General features: G+C 40.3%; 1 protein-coding gene across 1 annotated transcript in view; it reads left to right on the top strand.

Annotated features, from left to right (window-relative positions):
- Positions 1-19,413, top strand: part of MCF2L2 (MCF.2 cell line derived transforming sequence-like 2) — a 272,800-nt gene that overhangs the window by 154,484 nt on the left and 98,903 nt on the right. Inside the window, exons 14-15 of the mRNA XM_047875619.1 lie at positions 3,462-3,538; positions 17,774-17,859. Of these exons, the coding sequence (XP_047731575.1) occupies positions 3,462-3,538; positions 17,774-17,859 (163 nt within the window). The remainder of the gene's footprint in view (positions 1-3,461; positions 3,539-17,773; positions 17,860-19,413) is intronic.

Below are 19,413 nucleotides of genomic sequence, written 5' to 3'. Positions count from 1 at the left end.
ATCGCTTCTCCTTAGGTGATCCACTTCAGGAGGGGCCCTGTGGCAGCGGGAGGGAGTCAGATCCGCTGCCGGAGGTTTGGCTCCGCCGAAGCGCAGAGTTGGGTGTTTGCGTGGAGCGAGCAAGTTCCCCGGCAGGAACAGGTTCTCTTTGGGATTTTGTCTGGGGGATGGGCGGGGGAGATGGCGCTGGCGAGCGCCTTTGTTCCCCACCAAACTGAGCTCTGTTGTCAGGGGGCTCAGCAGCTCTCCCTCCCTTTGTCCTCCAGCCTTCCCGCTTTCCGAGCAGAGCTGTTAACTTATGACCTCCCAGACGCTAAGTCGCGCTTGTTGTGGGAACACAGTCCGTCAGGCCCCTCCACTTTTGCAAGCCAGACTCGGTGGCTGTGCTTGGCCGGCGAGCCGCCCCTCCGCCCCGGCTCCCTCCCGCCAGTCCGTGGAGCGCGCACCGCCTCGCCGCCCTTCCTACCCTCTTCCGTGGGCCTCTCGTCTGCGTTTGGCTCCGGCGACTCCGTTCTGCTAATCCTCTGGCGGTTTTCTGGGTTATTTAGGCAGATGTAGATGGAATCTAAGTGATCAGCAGGACGTGCGGTGAGCCCAGCGTCCTCCTAAGCCGCCATCTTGCCGCCGACCTCTCCTTACTGTAGATCTGAATCATCATTTTGTGTCATTTCTCTCCAGGCTGAAGAACCTATAGCATTTCTTGTTGTGCAGGTCTTCTGGCAACAAATCCTTTTTGTTTCTATTTATCTGAAAATTATGGGGTCTTCTGATAATTCTCCATTTAGTATGATTTACACTCCTCTGTCTCCTGTCACATATTCCACGTTTTAGAAGCAAGTCTTGACAACAGTTTGGTGCATTTATTTCTTGAATTTTCTGTGTGCACACACATACACACACACTCATAGACATAAATGCATATGCACACTCAACATACTTTTGCACACATCCTGCTGACACAAACAGACACTCACACACATGGAGTCATCTTTTGGGATAGCTAGAAACAGGACTTGGCTCTCCTTACTTCTCATCTAGGGCTTTTTCCCAAAACTAAATTATGCTCACTTCTATGATTTTTTTCCTCTGTCATTGTTTTAAAGGATATATGTTTGTTATAAGCAAATAAAGTGAGAATGACAGCTTGCTTCTCTTTCTTTTTCAAACATAAGATTTCATAAAAGACAGTGACCCTTCTAGGGTAAACAGACTTTGTCATGTCTGAATGGATATCACTGACCTGGCAACTTGCTCATTCTGCAGAACAATTCTGCACTTTTGTTTTGGATAGTAACCACTGAGTAGGGATTCAACCAAATCACTAATAGGATTTTCAGACACATTTGTCTGATTCCTTAGTAACTGTGTCTGTTCCAAGATAAATCATTACATTTCACAGTGTAAGGAATGCGAGGGAGCTGGAATCTTGACTGTGACTCTTGTTAGCCGGGTGCCTTGGTTACAATATTTAACTTCTCCGAAGTTTATAAGGAACGTGAAAAAATTCTTTTGTGGCTGTAATCATAGCTAAAATTTACTGTTTACCATGATCTAAACACTTGGCATATATTAACTCATTAAGCCTCATAACAACCCTATACTGTAGGCTTTCTCATTATTTCACATTTTATAGACGAAGGTGGTGAGGCACAGAGATTACTCTGATAATATGTGTCTTGGACAAGGAATAGCAAGACTCGAATGCCGGCAGTGTGGCTCCTTGCCCCTGCCTTTACCCTCAGCACTTTACTTACATTGTTAAGGGCAGGTACTCCTCAGCCGTGGGGGTTGCCGAATATAATGTATTATGCGCTTCTAGCATCCAGTTATTATGCCTGCAATCACTCAGCTTACAGGGATCCTGCAGAGAGTGAGGAGCCCAAAGGAGTGTTCATTGTTATGAATTTTCTTCAGTGGTTATAGAACCAGGAGCAGCAAACAGTGTACTTCACTACAGATTTCAATAATATCTGTGAAAAATCCATAGAAAGCCCAAGCGGATTCCAGTTGACTCACAGAACCTGGGGTTGGGAGGAACCTCTGAAGGCCACAGTTTACCACAGATAAGTTCACCACAGATAAGAATCAGGGCGATATATTGGGGGCATTAGATGGATGGTATTTTGGCCATAGGACCTAGAAGTGCTCAAATTCTGTCCTGGGTTAATCACATGTATCCTGTGAGTTTTCCAGGGGAACTCTACACACAAGGTTGTTGACAGTGACAAGAACTCGAAGTACCACTTATTTATTAGCCTTGTAGCCATCATCCCCAGTGCAGCCTTCTGGCAAAGCTGGGTGAGAAAGCCTCAAGGCCTAACCAGGGCTTCTCCTCCACAAGTCCCATTCTTACTGCCAAATGGCCTTGGAGCCTGAAGAAAGGATGTCTCCCAGGTGTCCAAGAGCTCTGTGGAAAGGAGGGGAGGGTGACGGAGTGACAGAGAGAAGAGAACAAGAGCAAGATAGCCCAGTTCTGTCCTGACTGAGCTAACCGATTTTTCCCATGGTTGTCTCATCCACTAACAAATGCAGTTCCATCAGTTCTGGAATCCAAATGGTAGATTAGCAACAATTTCTGGCTGGGCAGGCATAGACATCCACTTATATAATCATAGTATGATTATGTGAGTGTGGGTGTGGGGTGGGTGTGTGTGGGTATGTATGTGGAGAGAGAGAGAGAGGGAGAAAACATTTTAAAGAAGACTATAAGGAAATATACCAACTGGTTGTGTTTAAGTGGTAAGATTTCAGTATTTTTCAAAAATTGTCGATGATAAGCACAAATTAACTACCTCTATAATGAAAAAATATATATCCAATGAATGTGGTATTTGCAATTGAATCTGGTCTTTTAATCCAAAACAACATCAACTGCAATATTATACAGTACAAAGATAAATGCTAAAGAAAGAGAGAGAGAGTGAGCAAGCAGGGGAGGGACAGGGAGAGAGGGAGAGAGAGGATTTAAAGAGGGCTCTGTGCTGACAGCAGAGAGCCCAATGCAGGGCTTGAACTCACGAACTGTGAGATCATGACCGGAACTGAGTCAGATGCCTAGCCGAATGAGTCAAGAATCTATAAAGTTTTAATGTCCAGGAAGACTTCATGAAGAAAGTGACCTTTTTATGGAGACTTAAAAATGGGAATGATGGAAACTCTATCGTTTTCACCACATTGTATTTACTGATTTATTGTGGTTTGATGTTTCATGTGATGTTGTGTGTGACTTTTGTCTCTTTGAATCAAATGTTAAATGCCTGGGGTCAAGAACTATTTCTTTTCTGCTCTCTCCTTCACCTTCAATTTCATCTCCCACCTCACAAATCACCACAGCAGCTCAGTTAAGCTTTGTTAATCAGTTGGCCCCACACAGTCCAGGTGCTTGTCCAAGCCAGGCTATATACTGAGTTATTCATAAGCTGAGTTGACAAATTAATGGCAGGTTTTCTTTGTTTTTCTAGCTCCTCTTCAGAGAACATCTGAGGAACCTTGTACAGGGACAGTAGAAAAAGATGATAAAACTAAACTTGAAGTCAAGGTAAGATCATCTTTCTCTTTATGGATAAAAATTTCTGATATGAAAGAATATTGCTGCCATAATTACCAATAAATCAGATTCCCCTAACCCAACCCCAAAAGATGTGTCCATAAAGGCATGTAGCACAGATTAGTGCTCTCAAGAGCTGAGGTTTTGTGGGATTTCTTTCTTCTTAATTGTGAGTAGAAAAACTGTCTGGCCATGAATGGAATTCTTGGGAGATACTATGTTATTGAGGGAAAAGTCATTTTGGTCTTTCCTATATTCTGACTTAGTATTTAAAATTGGTAGAAGTGTGTGGTTTATGTACAAAAAAAGACAAAATTTCATAGAGCTACACATACACACGTGCATGTCTAACTGGCGAACTCTAAATAGGCTCTGTAGATTGTGCAAGCATCATGTTCTTGCTTTTAATACTATGCTCTAGTTATGGAAGATATCAATATTGGAGGAATTTGGGGGAAGGGTACACGAGACTTCCCTGTATTTCTTTGCAACCTTATGTGAATCCATAATTATTTCAAAGTAAAAGTTAAGGGGAAAAAAAAGCATGAGCTTTGCAATCAAGCAGACTTACATCTATGTAACATGACCTCTCTAAACCTTGGTTTCTCCTCTGTAAAAATGGGGATAACAACAGCTGTTGTCTGAAACTAATTTTTAGCAGCAAACAAATATTTGAAAATTGCCAAGCACTGTATAATTGTAAAGTAACATTATATTTAAATACCCAAATACAATGAATTGTGAATATATGTTGCTGCAAAAGCAGCCCTAGAAGGGGTCCCTTTTCTTCTGGCTCACTAAAAATGAGTATCTAGCTGATGGAATGGTTCTGAAAACAGAGGCCAGTAGACCATGGGCTCACACAGTTTGGGTCCATCATCTGTGCCTAATGTGTCTGAATATAGGACCCCACTGACCATTATGAAGTCAGGCAGAAAGCAGGTCTCAGACTTTTCTTCCTAGAAGCAAAAACAATGTAGGAAGTAGAGTTCCCAGCTGACTTTTCTTAGAAAGAGAAAGCTGCATTCTTCTGTTTAGTCATCTTTTGTATTTGGGGCAGATTAGGACATTGCTACAGCTGTTTCGGAATCCCGTGTGGTTGGAGGAATTGCATTACCATATCTTCCAGAGTTAGGAAACCGTTTGCAGTTTCACACAGTCATGATCAGCCATTTGAAAGAGTAAATAGCAAATTAAAAAAATTTTTTTTAACTTTTATTCAGTGTTGAAAGATAGAGCATGAGCAGGGGAGGGGCAGAAAGAGGGGGAGACACAGAATCTGAAGCAGGCACCAGGCTCTGAACTGTCAGCACAGAGCCCGACACGGGGCTCGAACCCATGAATGGTGAGATCATGACCTGAGTCAAAGTTGGCCACTACACCGATTAAGCCACCCAGGCACCCCAGCAATTTTTTTTTAAATGGGCAACTGTAATGAGACTTCGCCAGACTTGACATCCATGAAGTCTGTGGAATTACTTAGTGACGTAAAAAGGGTTTAACTGTGATCAACTTTAAAAGTGAGCATCATTCTACCCTTTTCTGTACCTGGGCTTCACAGACTTTTATCTCTGAAGGTGAGAGCTGTGGCAGGTGTACCAAAGCCCAGATCCAGCCCCTGAACTCATATGCTGTTGGCATTAACACACAATGTGATTTGAACTTACCTCATAACTCTGTGATTTTCTCTGCCCATATTGAGACAACATATTTATGGCCTACACACTTTATAAAGATGCCATAGGAGTTGTGTGTACATGGAGGTTCTCGTATAAAAGAATCCAAATTAGGGTGAATTATTTCAACAATTGTGAACAATAAAAATGAGTGCTATTGTTTAATTTGTTGGGGAAGAAAAGGAAATATAGTCAGTAAGCATAAAGCACCTTTTCTCAGGGAAGACCTGAAGATATTTAAGAAGAAACCATAAGCTACATTTATTATTTACTTCGATTTCATATGTTAGTAAAAATAGACAATGCAGGAACTATAGGGAAGGGGAAGAATCAGAAGCCTATAGGGTTGGGAAATGTTAAGTAGAATCCAAGAATCTCTGACCACCAGACTTTTCGTTTCTTCTTTTTTGGTTGTGCTATTTATTTAATCCAGACTCCAAGCACATCCTGCCAGGAGGCTGCCCCCCTTGTGTTTAGGCAGATCGCCAACAGCATAGGTACTAGGAAGCCAGCACAATTCCATTTTACAATTATCCTGGGATTTTGTTGTTGTTTTTCCTTACTGTTGCCTTGTTTGTGTATTTAATGAAGGGCTTTTCCTGCAACAATATGCATGTTAACAGTCAAGGCAGTGGAGGAAGCAGGGTAGAAACAGGCTGCCAGACTTCCTCAGTTTGGGCAAACAGAAGCTGGTCAGACTTCTGCTTCTAAACACCAAGAGTATGAGCAGAATCTATACAGTTGTGAACAACATGAGTAGGAAGGAAGAGGATTTATGAACTAAATCCCCAAATGCTAGACTTAAAATTCAATTCAAGACCAATAAATGCAATTGGCATTTGACAAGGTAGGTAATAAAACCAGGGAAATCATCATTTCAAAATATGTAAGAAAACTAGTAGGAAAAGAAGACAGGTTAGGGAAAAAAGTTTAGGGGCGCCTGGGTGGCTCAGTTGGTTAAGCGTCTGAATTTGGCTCAGGTCATGATCTTACAGTTTGTGAGTTTGAGCCCCGCATCAGGCTCTCTGCTCTCAGCACAGAGCCTGCTTCAGATCCTCTGCCCCCCTCTCTCTTTGCCCCTTCCATGCTGGTTCTCTTTCTCTCAAAATAAATAAATAAACTTAAAAAAAAAAAAGGTTTAGATTCATGTCTGTGTGATCCATGGTTTATTAGAAGGGGGACACAGAGGTTGACTTACGTCAAGAACAATCATTTCTTCATGTGTTTTGTGACCACTGTCTAGGAGAAATGACCAAGATGGATAGCATCTGACTCTAGTGACAATTCTGACATCCTTTTGACCTTAGGCCTAGACCTCAAAGATAAAATGAAACCACAGTGCAAATTGTAACATTGTGAAAAATGCCCTTCTTTGCCCTCAAGGGTAAATGCTCACAGGCAAAAAAAAAAAAAAAAAAAGCTATAAACCAAAACTGGTTATGATGCACTAGAGTCACTGATACTCACTACAACAAAATCATGCAACAAAATCATGATATGAATTTATCATCATCAGAAAACTCGTTTCCAAAAAAGGCATTTCATCTTCTCTGGTGGGGTGATCCTTACTTTACCTCTTACAAGGAACTAAGTTAAACTTGACAAGCTGGCTGAGGCTCTCAGGGCCATCTGGCAGCTGTGCGGCCATGTGCTAGACTTGTTAATGTGGTCTAGGAAAGCCTGTCAGTGGAGGAGATTCGCTGTGGTTGCTGGCAGTGGTGATGAGGCTAGTTCAGGTTTTTTACGTCACCAGCTGGAAGCTGAAAGCATGACTCACTGGAGCTGCTTTTATATCACAGCCTCTTTGGAGCTAGAAAGAAGCCAAAGGCTGATGAAAATTCCTTTTTCATGAATGTGAACGCTCAGGATAAAGGCAGAGAGCTACTGGCTGTGAGCACTAACAAACAATGCTCCTGGACACCTGTTAAAGGGGCTTAAAGTAGCAGAGGCCTTTTTTTTTTTTTAACTTTTAAAAACTTTATTTATATATTTTGAGGGAGAGAGAGCATGGGCAGGGGAGGGGCAGAGAGAACGGGAGAGAGTGAGAGAGAGAATCCCAAGCAGGCTCTGTACTATCCATCTCATGAGTTGTGAGATCATGACCTGGGCTGAAATCAAGAGTCAGGCACTTAACCAACTGAGCCACACAGGTGCCCCTAGTAGCAGAGATGCTTTTAGGCTTGCAAGCAAACAGCCTCCTTCATAAAAATTAAAGAAAAAAAAAAAGCCAAGGCTGTAAGTTACAGAATGGAGAGATGAGGGAAGGGTTGCTAACACATTGTACTGCGTGCTGTATGTACCTGGTTTCATTACAAATTCTCAGTATCTTGAGGAAGATGATGAGGAAGGTGATGTTTCCCTTGTTTTATCCATGATGCTGTGGAGACTCTGAGAGGTTGAGTTTCCATAACGGTCACACAACCAGTAAATGGTGGAACTGGGTTTTGAAGCATGCAGTTTATTTAATCTAACAGTCACTAACATCTAACTTCAGTCTATTTATTTATAATCTGTTAGCTACTTAGTTTACCTAACTACCAGTTTACTTAATCTCTCATATTCTAAATTTCCTCTTCTGCAAAATGGGGATAAAGTAATCTCACAGGTGGTTGATTAAAGGAGAAATATATAACTTCAATAATAATAATAACAATAATAACAGTAAGAATAAGAATAAGGGGTGCTTGGGTGGCTCAGTCGGTTGGGTGTCCACCTTTGGCTCAGGTCATCATCTCATGGTTCATGGGTTCGAGCTCTATGTTCGGGGTTCGTGGGTTAGGGCTGTTAGCTCAGCCTGGAGCCTGCTTCAGATTCTGTGTCTCCCTCTCTGTCTGTCCCTCCCCCACTTGTTCTCTCTCTCTCTTTCAAAAATAAATAAATAAACATTTTAAAAAATAATAGTGATAATAATGTCAACAAAATAAAAATAGAAAATTTTTAAAAATGAGAAATATATGGAAAGTATTGATTAGCATTATGCCTGACATATAGCAGGGTCTCGGTAATTTTAGTTTCCCACTTAATCCCATGTTTATAAATAGCATATTCTGTGTAAAAGTTGAAAAGAAGCTGAAGGAAGGTCAGATTCGGGTCTTAAATGGAATAGCTTCTCCTAATCTTGAATGTATACCGTTTTGCTCAATGATAGCAGATCAGGCCCCAATTCTGTTCCTTGCTTTCTCACACCCACAGTTATCATTTACCTTTCTGATTCTCAACAGGAGAACTGTATGAACTTATAAGCTCATTTCAGTATTCATCCTCTATGATGTTCAAAGTCTAGTCATTCAGAGAATCCACCAAATCCTTGAGGCAGCCCCCAACCAAGCTTTCTGAAGAATTTCTAGAACCAAGGTTGTCAAAGTTTCCTATATATTGCAGCCCTGAGAAGCTTATTAATAATGCAGATTCTCAAGCTCTACCCTCATAGATTCTGATTCAGTAGGGCTAGAAAGAAAACAAAATGAAAAGTTTATTTATTTGTTTTGAGAGAGAGAGTGAGAGAGAATATGAGTGGGGGAGGGGCAGAAGAGACGGAGAGAGAGAGTCCCAAGCAGGCTCTGTGCTGTCGGCACAAAGCCCGATGTGGGGCTCCATCCCACAAACCATGATATCATGATCTGAGATGAAATCAAGAGTTGGAAACTTAACCTACTGAGTGCCCCCAGGAATCTGAAGTTTTAACTTTTAAATTAAAAAAAAATTTTAATTTGGTAACTAGAATGCAGGTGGTATAAAGATTGCATTTTTGGGTCGCACTGGCTTAGAAGCTATATTTATAGGTCATGAAGACTTGGGTTAAAGGAGAACTCATTAAGGTGGATGTGGATCTCTTAGGCTAATATAGAGTCCAATACTTAGTGAAGTGAAGGCATGATTATATTAGTCTATGAGAATGTATTTTCACTGAGAGAGCTATATGACAAAGAAGATAATAACAGTGAAGGCCACTGTTGACTTTGCTCTTTGACAAATAAAAAACTGAGATGACTAAAATATTTGATTGGTCCAATCTGGGCATCCTATTCAACTTCATTTAATAGATCTCAAAGCAATTGCCATAGGTCGTACAGAAATAATTCTAACATTGGGGCCTAAACTTAAGGAACTTACAAGTTTCATGAAGGAAATAACGTATTTCCAGTAATTTATAATGTAGACTAAAATGGCATACCTCCAGGAAAAGGAATATAACATGTTAGATGGCAGAAGACACAACAGTTCATAATTAGGAGATTGGGGATATTTTTACAGAGGAGATGGCATTTGAATTTAACTTTGAAAAATAAATACAACTTTGAAAGGTAGATAAGATGGAGAAGGGAAGTAAAGATGGGGAAGGATATAAAGTGTCAGAAGTCTGAAGGGGCATAGGCTCTTCTGGGAGTGGTTTGAGAAAAATAGACAGGTAGACGAAAACAGGTTGCCGAAGGCTTTGGTTAGGAGTTGTTGCCAGGAAGGGCACCTATGTATTAGAAAGATGACTCTGGTATGACAATGAAGAGTACACTGGAAGGCAGGCAGGCAGACCAGCTGCCAGCAGCTGTTACAGTCTAGATGAGACTCTAATGTTGAGAGCCTACTAATGACAGAGAAAGGTAGATGGGCAGAGCTTATATCTGTCAATCTAGATATTCTTCCCAGTGCCTAGAATACACTAGACTGTCAGAGAAAGTGTGATGGATGAAGGAGTAGATCAAAGCAGAGAAGAAAGAGAAGAGATTATTTAATAGACAGGGAAAAGAAAGAAGATATTGAAAATACTTTGGGGTTTCCATCTTGGATTCCTCATTGGATGAATTTGTTGACTAATATAGAGCACACAGAAGGAACAGTAGGAAGTGAGGACTTATGAAGGCTGAGTCCAACATCTGTAGGGTTTTATAGATCTGCAACAGCAACCCATGCCTTTTCTTTCTATTAGCTGTAGCCCATCCCCCTTCCCACCAATAAGAGTCAACCAACTGGCCTTAAAGTTATGTGGAAATTATTTGTGAACTAGGTTAGGGACCAAAGATTGGTCTAATAAAGCACTTTACAAACTTTTGGTTTTATTCGTGAGTTAAGATTTACAGACATATACAAATTAAGTTACCCTGACATTTATGCATTGAGGTTAAAATCATATGAAATCAAACAGCTTGAGGGGTGCCTGGGTGGCTCAGTCAGTTAAGCGCCCCACTCTTGATTTTGCCCAACTCTTGATTTCCACTCAGTTCATGATCTCACAGCTCATAAGATCAAGTCCCACGCTGGGCTCTGTGCTAACAGTGAAGAGCCTGCTTGGGATTCTTTCTCTTCCTCTATGTCTGCCTCTCACCCATTCCCATGCACACGTATTCTCTCTCCCTCAAAATAAATAAACCTTAAAAAAAATTAAAAAGAAACAGCTTGAGAAAATTCAGGATATATGGGCAACTTCTTTTCAATGTCCTTGACACACTTATTTCCTTCACATTTTCTCGGTTTGGGAATGGAAGAAAGGTATCTTGCAACATGTTTCTCAATTTCTGGATATTTTAAACAGAACTACAGACTTGTAAATCATTGTTAAAACAATGTTACAGTTTTTTAAGAAGACACTCTTCCCATAAACAAAATATTATACACATTGTTTAGCTTTAGTCCATCCTTTAAAAACCAATTTAACTATTGAGAACATTGAACTAATTACTAACAAAACTAGCTGGGAAATTCAAGACCTTAGATAAAAGAGATCCTGGAAAATTTTTGAAATAGGAGAAGTTTGCTTTTGGGACCCATTCCCCTATCTTTCTCTAATCATTTCCCATTTCCACAAAGCCTCAGGACTACTCATGCATGTCTCCTCAAGCCTGCCCTTCTCCAAAGGGCATTAGTCTATAAAATGTGCTAAAACCTTCCTCTCCTCTCCTCTCCCTCTTGGAAGCCCCCTCCCAATGTAGCTGATCTGGACTAGAGGCAGGAGAATATCTGAATGAGGTAGTTCATAGCAATGCATGGATAATGAGTGACTGACAGTTCCTTGACTCTTCTGGAAATACTTGCCATTTAAAAAAAAAAAAAGACTGCCCTGACTGCCCTATTATCCAAAGGCAGTGAGTGGCTTCTTCAGGCAATGAAGAGTAGGAAGATGTGCTGGAAAAGGTCGGTGAGATAGAGCAAACAGGGCAGACAAGCCAGCTAGAAATCTGTTCCCAGGATAGATCTCTAAGGGGTTCCTGTTTTTCAAAAGTTCTTCCTATTCTCTATGTCAGAACCTACTGAATCTGGGGGGAAAAAAAAAGACGGGTTCACCTTTTCCCCAGCAGTTCCAGCAATGGAGAGGAAAAGGCATAGCTATCCCTTCTGAAGGCTAACGTTTTTCTCTCTGGGACTTTGTCTGTAAGACCACCCTGGACTGAGGCGGGAAGTTGAATGGCCTTTGGAGAGTTTTCCTTTTCCTTTTTCCCCACTGTCCTCCCCTACAGCCTACCATTGTATCATTTTTCAATAATTCTTTTTTTTTTTAATTTTTTTTAATGTTTATTTATTTTTGAGACAGAGAGAGACAGAGCATGAATGGGGGAGCATCAGAGAGAGAGGGAGACACAGAATCTGAAGCAGGCTCCAGGCTCTGAGCTGTCAGCACAGAGCCCGACGTGGGGCTCGAACTCATGGACCATGAGATCATGACCTGAGCCAAAATCGGACGCTTAACTGACTCAGCCACCCAGGCGCCCCCATTTTTCAATAATTCTTACTTGTCCTACCTCTTCATTGATTTTCTCTGGTTTTCATAATGAATTTGTAATGCTGTAAAATGTTTAAATACTTCTTGTAATGATCACTGTTTATGTTTAAACGAAGAGGGTGGTTCAGCCCCTTATCTGCCTTATTTTTTTCTCACACTGAAGTCAAGAAGCTTCTCTCTCTCTCTCTCTCTCTCTTTCATATTGGGAGCCCAAGCAGGTCCAAACTCTTGACCCTGAGATCAAGACCAGAGCTGAGATCAAGAGTCAGATGCTTAACTGACTGAGCCACCAGAGTAGCTTCTCTTTTTAAGAAATGTGATAATACAAAAAACAATACTTTCACCTTGAGTTACCAGATAGCACCACTTTTAAAAAGTTGGAACTGAAATTGCTTTCCAAAAATCTCTAAAATCATACAGTGAAATCATTTAACTTCAGGGAAAAACTAATCTGATTCAGTTCAGATTAGTTGCTATCTCTCCTTTGGGGAAGAAAAAATATATTTTAATAATCAATTGAAAATCAACTATTGATACTTTTTTAAAAATGTAGGGACTTTTATTTTTTTTTTTAATTTTTTTTTCAACATTTATTTATTTTTGGGACAGAGAGAGACAGAGCATGAACAGGGGAGGGGCAGAGAGAGATGGAGACACAGAATCAGAAACAGGCTCCAGGCTCTGAGCCACCAGCGCAGAGCCCGACGCGGGGCTCGAACTCACGGACCGCGAGATCGTGACCTGGCTGAAGTCGGACGCTTAACCGACTGCGCCACCCAGGCGCCTGTAGGGACTTTTAAAAAGTTGATTGATACTTTTAAAAAGATATATTCTCCAGAGAAATTTAAATAAAGTTTTTAAATAAAATTCTTTCAAGCTAGGCATTTAGCCTATTTTCCCAGTTTTGAAACACATCTTTTTTCAAAATATGGAGGAAACAAATCAATTAGATTACATGTTTGTTCAGAGGACACAGGAAGTCATCATTCAAGGTGCTCCTAAGAGAACCTGTATATGGGTTGGTGTCACTTTGAAAAGAGGAGAGACTGGAGTAGAAATGGGGGTACAGGGAGTGATGTTGTGTCCAGGGCAGTTGGCAACCTGCCTGCCTTCAGTGCCACCCTTTTTTTCAGAATAAAATGAACATAAATGGAGAGGGGCTTTTCCACCTGATTGGCTCTCTAATAGGGTCGCTAATGGGTCAATTCCCTTTTAAATCTCCAACTGGCTGAGAAAGTTACCCTCTTTGAGACACCCTAGGGGCAACTCCGAGTCAGGGTTGACTGAAGGGAAACAGGATAGGATTCCACAGGAGCTTGTTGCTCTGCTTTAAAAAAGCATTATTTTATAATCCAATGGGGTTCCTAAGGAATCTCTAACAAAAAATATAGCAGCAATGGGTGGGTTGGTCTGTGGTCAATTTTCTTGGTCCATTATTTAAGATAAAAGGAACAAAAGGACCAATATCTGGGGAAAAAAGCAAGCATTTATTTAAATATGTGGTCTTCCTTCTAGAGCTTTCAGGAAGCTTATGTTAATTTTTCTTCTCCAAAGTACTCTGGCTACAATTTAGCTTTCATCTCAAAATAGGAAGCAATAGCACCTATGTTGGTATTTGATATTATAAACAGAGGGATGTTTCATAGCCAATTTACACATCTCCCTCATTTTATACAGAAGAATATAGATGTCCAGGCAGCTTACGTGACTTGGCCAACACCTCCAACCTAGTGAGAAATATGGGGGTCTGTATTACACGTGAGCAGGTAGGAACTGCCCAGGAATTACTGCAGGCCAGGTGTGCCTGGTGGTTTACATACATTACTTACTTATTTTAATCCCCACAAAGTACATCTTAAAGAGCTAACCATAAATGCCATTTATCAAGTCTTCTTTGTGCTAAGTACTTTAATTCCTTATCTCAAATCACCACAACGACCCTCTGATATAGATACAGTGAGCCCTCTTTTACAGAGAGAGAATTAAGGTGCAGAGAAGTCTTGCCCAAGGCCACTTTTAAATAAAAAGTAAATCAGGGATTCCCACCCAGTCTACCTCTCACATGAAGAATTTGTGTTCTTTTCACTCTGTAAGAGGTTTTTGAATTACAGGTCACAGTGGTGATAGTTGAACTCAATTTGGTGGGCTAACAACATTTAAAAATAAATAAGAACAGAATACAGCAAGGATAGCCTAATATAAAAATAGAGTGTATCACATCGGTTATATGTATGTCTGGGGTGTGTGTGTGTGTGTGTGTGTGTGTGTGTGTGTGTGTGTTTCAACCATTACCAAGCAATTAACTAAATTCTGACACTATCTACCTAGACATAGCATCACATCCCACAAGTTAAGGGCTCAGTCCTATAACATTGCTCCCCCAGCCCCTTCAAAGGCCATTTCAAAAGTCCAGATTGCCATTGGTGCTTCTGACTGACCAGCTATAGATCAGTTTCCCATGACCCCCTCCTTGGGTTCAATTAATTTGCTAGAGTGACTCACAGAACTCAGAGAAACATTTTACTTAGTAGATTACCAGTTTATCTTAAAAGGATACAATTCAGGAATGGCCAGATGGAAGAGGTGCATAGGGCAAGGTATAAGGAAGGGACATAGAGCTCTTATGCTCTCTGAGCAAGCCACTACCCACCCCCTATCTCCAAATGTCCAGAGACCCAGAGGCTCTCTTTTTGGGCTTTTGTGGAGGCTTCATTACATAGGCATGATAGATTAAACCATTGGCCATCAGTAATTGAACTCAATCTCCAGCCCCCCTCCCCTTCCTGGAAGTGGTGGTGGTCAGGGGAACTGAAAGTTCCAACCCTCTGATTACGTAGTTGGTTCTCCTGGCAACCAGTCCCCATCCTTTGGTGCTTTCCAAAAGTCACCTTATTAACATAAACTCTAGTCTGGTTGAAAGGGGTTTGCTATACATAACAAAAGACACCTTCATGGCTCCTGTCACTTAGGAAATTACAAGTTTTAGATTTATACCCAAAACAGGACAAGATCAAATACATATTTCTTATTATAAATCACAATATATGTGATTTATGTATGTATATTTTGATGTTTTTCTTGAGGGGCATGGTCAGTCTTTGAAAGCTACTGCATCAGAACACAACTAATCTGTCTAAACCTTAGCAAAACTTTGGTATACAGTATAGTTAACTACCTCCCTGCAGGTTATTAAAGCAGTACCCAGATCTGCTGTGGATCCTTCCCGTCACATTCTCAATGGCAACAGTGTTATATTTCATCAAAGTTGATTGACAGAGGACTCTTTCTCTACCCTGACACCAGCTGTCTGAGTCTATAAATCAGTAGGACATCATCATTCATTGTAAAAGATGATAGTCCATACCTACACACCTTGGGTCATTGTTATTTTTTGTCGTTAGGTTGTCATGAAATAAAAGACCCTACAGTCTACCACACTTACAACAGACCGAAAGAGTTGGGTAGAGCACAGTTCATTTTATAAACAGTAGCAAATATACAGTAAGAGGAAGTTCTGTTAGTAATGGTGGTTACTCTTTATGCAGGTCCTATATTACATGTTGAGGATCCAAAGACAAATAAGGCTAGAGCTCAAAGTCCAGCAGGTGCTTCAGGCACAGTAACGTCACAGGGGAGGAACAAGAAACGGATGCAATGTAACATTAACCACCATAGTAATTAGTTCAACATTATATAGAAAATGTGAAGAAAGAGCTTTGGTAGTGTGGCAAAAATAACTAGATTGGTTTGAATCCAGGGACCGCTATTTACTTCTGTATATTGACTGAAATGAGAAATCTATACTAGTATCTGATCAAATATATGTAATAGAGGGAACTAAAAATTTAGATTCTTAGTGAAATGATATCTTACTTTAAAAGAAGATTCTATTATATATTTTTAATTGTTTAATGTTTATTTATTTTTGAGAGAGAAACACACAGAGTGTGAATGGGGGAAGGGACAGAGAGAGAGGGAAACACAGAATCCGAAGCAGGCTCCAGGCTCTAAGCTGTCAGCACAGATGTCAAAGTGGAGTCAGCTTGGGATTCTCTCTCTCTCTCTCTCTCTCTCTCTCTCTCTCTCTCCCTCTCCCTCTCCCTCTCTCCCTCTCTCTCGCTCTCTCTCTCTCTCTCTCTCTGCCCCTCCCCTGTTCTCTCTCTCTCTCTCTCTCAAATAAATTAACTTAAAAAAAAAAAACCAAAATATGAACTTGGAATTTAAGATTGCCCTTGTATTTTAGAGCTGAATGCAAAACTTGTATCCCAAATAGTCCATTATTTTTTAGCTTGCTTTCTGGAAAGATTTCTCCAAGATTTGGGAGGACATCTATGAAAAAGATCAAAGATCCATGCTTTTCTTTCATTCGTTCAGCATTTTTGAATTGCTGTTTCTGTGGATGGCATTGTGCATAATAATTAAAAAAAAAAAACAACCCACCTTGACTGCTTTCTGTTAATCCAGAGAGAGACCTCTCTTCTTGCACGGTGAACAACTAGCTGAGAGCCTATCACTCTCACCTGTTTATAAGACTTCTCATCTGTTCCTCAGTCTGGGGAAAACTGTTCATTTTCCAGCTCTAATTTACATAGAATCTTTATGTTTACTCATTAAATTTCCTTGAACAATACTTTTGCAAGAGGGCCCTTTCAAAATCTTTCCCTTTTATGACAGTGTAAAATAATTCATTTAAACAGAACTTGGCAAACAGGAAGAATTCAAATGCTGGCTAATTATCTGCTTGTTTGTTATTAGTCAATACCTTTACGCTACACTGGTTGCTATCAGTATTATACAGATTTGCTTCCTTGTTAAAATGGCATTTTCTTGAAAGCAAAATGAGCAGTTTTGCCTCTTTTTGACAACTAAAGGCCTAATATTATTCTGAAAAAGAGCCACAGCCCTCTGTGGTGGATAGTGCCATGGGGTCCATGTTGTAGAGGAGGAAATCAAGCCAGAGAGGTTCAGTGAGCTTGCCCAGGGTCTCAGAGCTGACAGGTAGTGGAACACAGTTTCTGATCAGCAGCTGGCTTGGAGCCAGGTGACCAGTCTGCACACCTGAGGAACCACCTGCTTTATGACGCAGTGTGATAGACTGGACCTGCGATTACCAGCCTGTGAAAAGTGGACTCTGGGCTTACCTCATCTCTGTCTTTAAGCTCACTTTCTGGTCTTGGGTAGGTTGCAACTTCTCCAGATCTTGACTTCTTACCCCGAAAGGAAAAAAAAATGGAGATATTGAGGCAAATGATCTCTTTACTCTTCCCTTTAGCTCAAACTCTGAATCTTTATTGCAAGTCAACTGGGGAGGGGAAGGAGTACAATATTAATGACCATACATTATTAAGGAAAAAGGATACTTGCTTTTGGGAAAGATATTTTTGGGGCACCTGGGTGGCTCAGCCAGTTAAGCATCTGACTTCAGCTCAGGTCATTATCTCACGGTCTGTGAGTTTGAGCCCCGCATCGGGCTCTGTGCCAACAGCTCAGAGCCTGGAGCCTACTTCAGATCCTGTGTCTCCCTCTCTCTCTCTGCCCCCCCCCCCCACTGGCACCTGTCTCTCTCTCAAAAATAAAATAAAAACATAAAAAAATTTAATATATATTAAAAAAAAGAAAGATATTTTTGATGTTTCTAAAGAAAGCCTGAAAGGCAAGCTGTAACAAATCCACAGAGGGGTTGAGAAAAACCCAAGAAAGAAAAAGATGAGAGACTGGACATGGTGCCCATCTAGAAAACTCAAAACAAAAACAAACATAACAAATAAATTGGGGGAGAGAAAAACATAGAGCTCCCAAATAAGACAGACTATTTTACCAACGTTTCTTTCACTTCAGGATGAAGAAATACTGGAAAGCAGTCACAATGGGGCAAACCCTGAGCCAGAGCAGCTTGACGGCCCTGCACATCTTTCCCCCTCCAGGTAAGATTCCAGATCCCTGGTAGGAGTCGTTTGAACCCCTAGAGGTGGTGGGGAAGGAGGGGAGGATATCCTCCGTTTTAAATCTTGTCACTCATTTTTCCCAGATAAAATCACATATAGTTTTCTGTAACCTTCACGTGTGTACTGAGAATAAACTCATGGATCTCATAAAAGCAACAAGCAAGAGCTGAAAATGATATAAACCAAGTTCCAAGGATATTCAGTATTTTAAAAGATGAATTATCAAGAAAATAGTAAATGTAAACTAATGTTGATATTGATTGACTTATTGGTTTCAAAGCATTTAAAGGCAATAGGTTCCCTAAACACACAATTTACACAAATTTAATGCTATGTTTGGACTACAGGAAAGTGTTCACATGTATGTGAATACTCAGCAGTTCAGAAAGCCTAAATTAGGGTGGTAAAGACCAAAAACATCATTTAAAAATATCTTTTTTTTATACTCAAAATCCCATCATTAGCTCTATTCTCACAATCATCACATTGTTTATCTCCGCACCATTTGACTTACTGACTTAGGAACCACTTTTATCTCTAGGGACTATCATAATGCTTTGCTCTTAGCATGCCTCCAAAATATGCCTGTAGAATAAATGAACCAATGTCTTTAGGAACTTGCTGCTTGATTAAAGCCCATATTAGTTTAATTAGACTACTTTATACTCTTTCACTTTAAGGTGTACTCAAGGAAACACGCGGGCTTGTACTAATTGAAATGTTATCTCTGAGTTATGGCAAATGGCCCATGTCAGCATATCTGAAAGTATCTTTAGTTGGGTGGTCTCTGAAAAGCGCCAAGTATTGTCAATGTGTTCTGTTGTCCTTAAGAGACAGTACCTCTCTTGGGACATTTCTATCACTACAACTCATGCCTACTTTTATGATTCTAATTTCCTTTTTCAAAAATTGTAATTTTACTCTTATAAGAATCTTACTTAAATGGGTCCTTTAAGTTAATTGATGAATTCTTGTATTAATTTACAGTAGACCATTAAATCATACTTCTAATGGGAAATATAAAGGAAAAAAGTTACAGCATTTAATGAAACAAAAATATCTTTATGATTCTTGCAAAAGAACTTTGAGAAAATGAAAAATTAGCTAGCGGGTTAAGCAGGGTGATAGGAGGGTCTAACATTACACTAATGGTTTTCCTCTACTACCAGCTTTTTATAAATCTTTAAGGTCACTACTCTTTGCTGCAACAACTTAATCTCTGCATATTTCCTTATTCATTTCTGTTTTGTAGATTTGAGTTTTTATGCATAACTCATACAGATTTGTTGGGGTTAGATGATAGGTACAATGTGCCTGACACAGTAAGCACCCAGATTTTGTTGAATGAATTATAAGCTTTTCCAGAGTATAGGTAAAATGTTATACCAGATAGTGTCTACCACTAAGGGCTCTGAATAATTAGTCTCTTTTCATATTTGGAATGACTTGCCAGAAAAATATTTCTTTATTATAGTTGAAAAATATATACGAATTTTAAGTACAATGTGATAGCACTACCTTCAGAACTTCTAT

Source organism: Prionailurus viverrinus, chromosome C2 (assembly GCF_022837055.1).
Source record: "Prionailurus viverrinus isolate Anna chromosome C2, UM_Priviv_1.0, whole genome shotgun sequence".
Lineage (NCBI taxonomy): Eukaryota > Metazoa > Chordata > Mammalia > Carnivora > Felidae > Prionailurus > Prionailurus viverrinus.
Note: the sequence above shows the minus strand (reverse complement) of the source record. Positions and strands in the feature narration are given on the sequence as shown.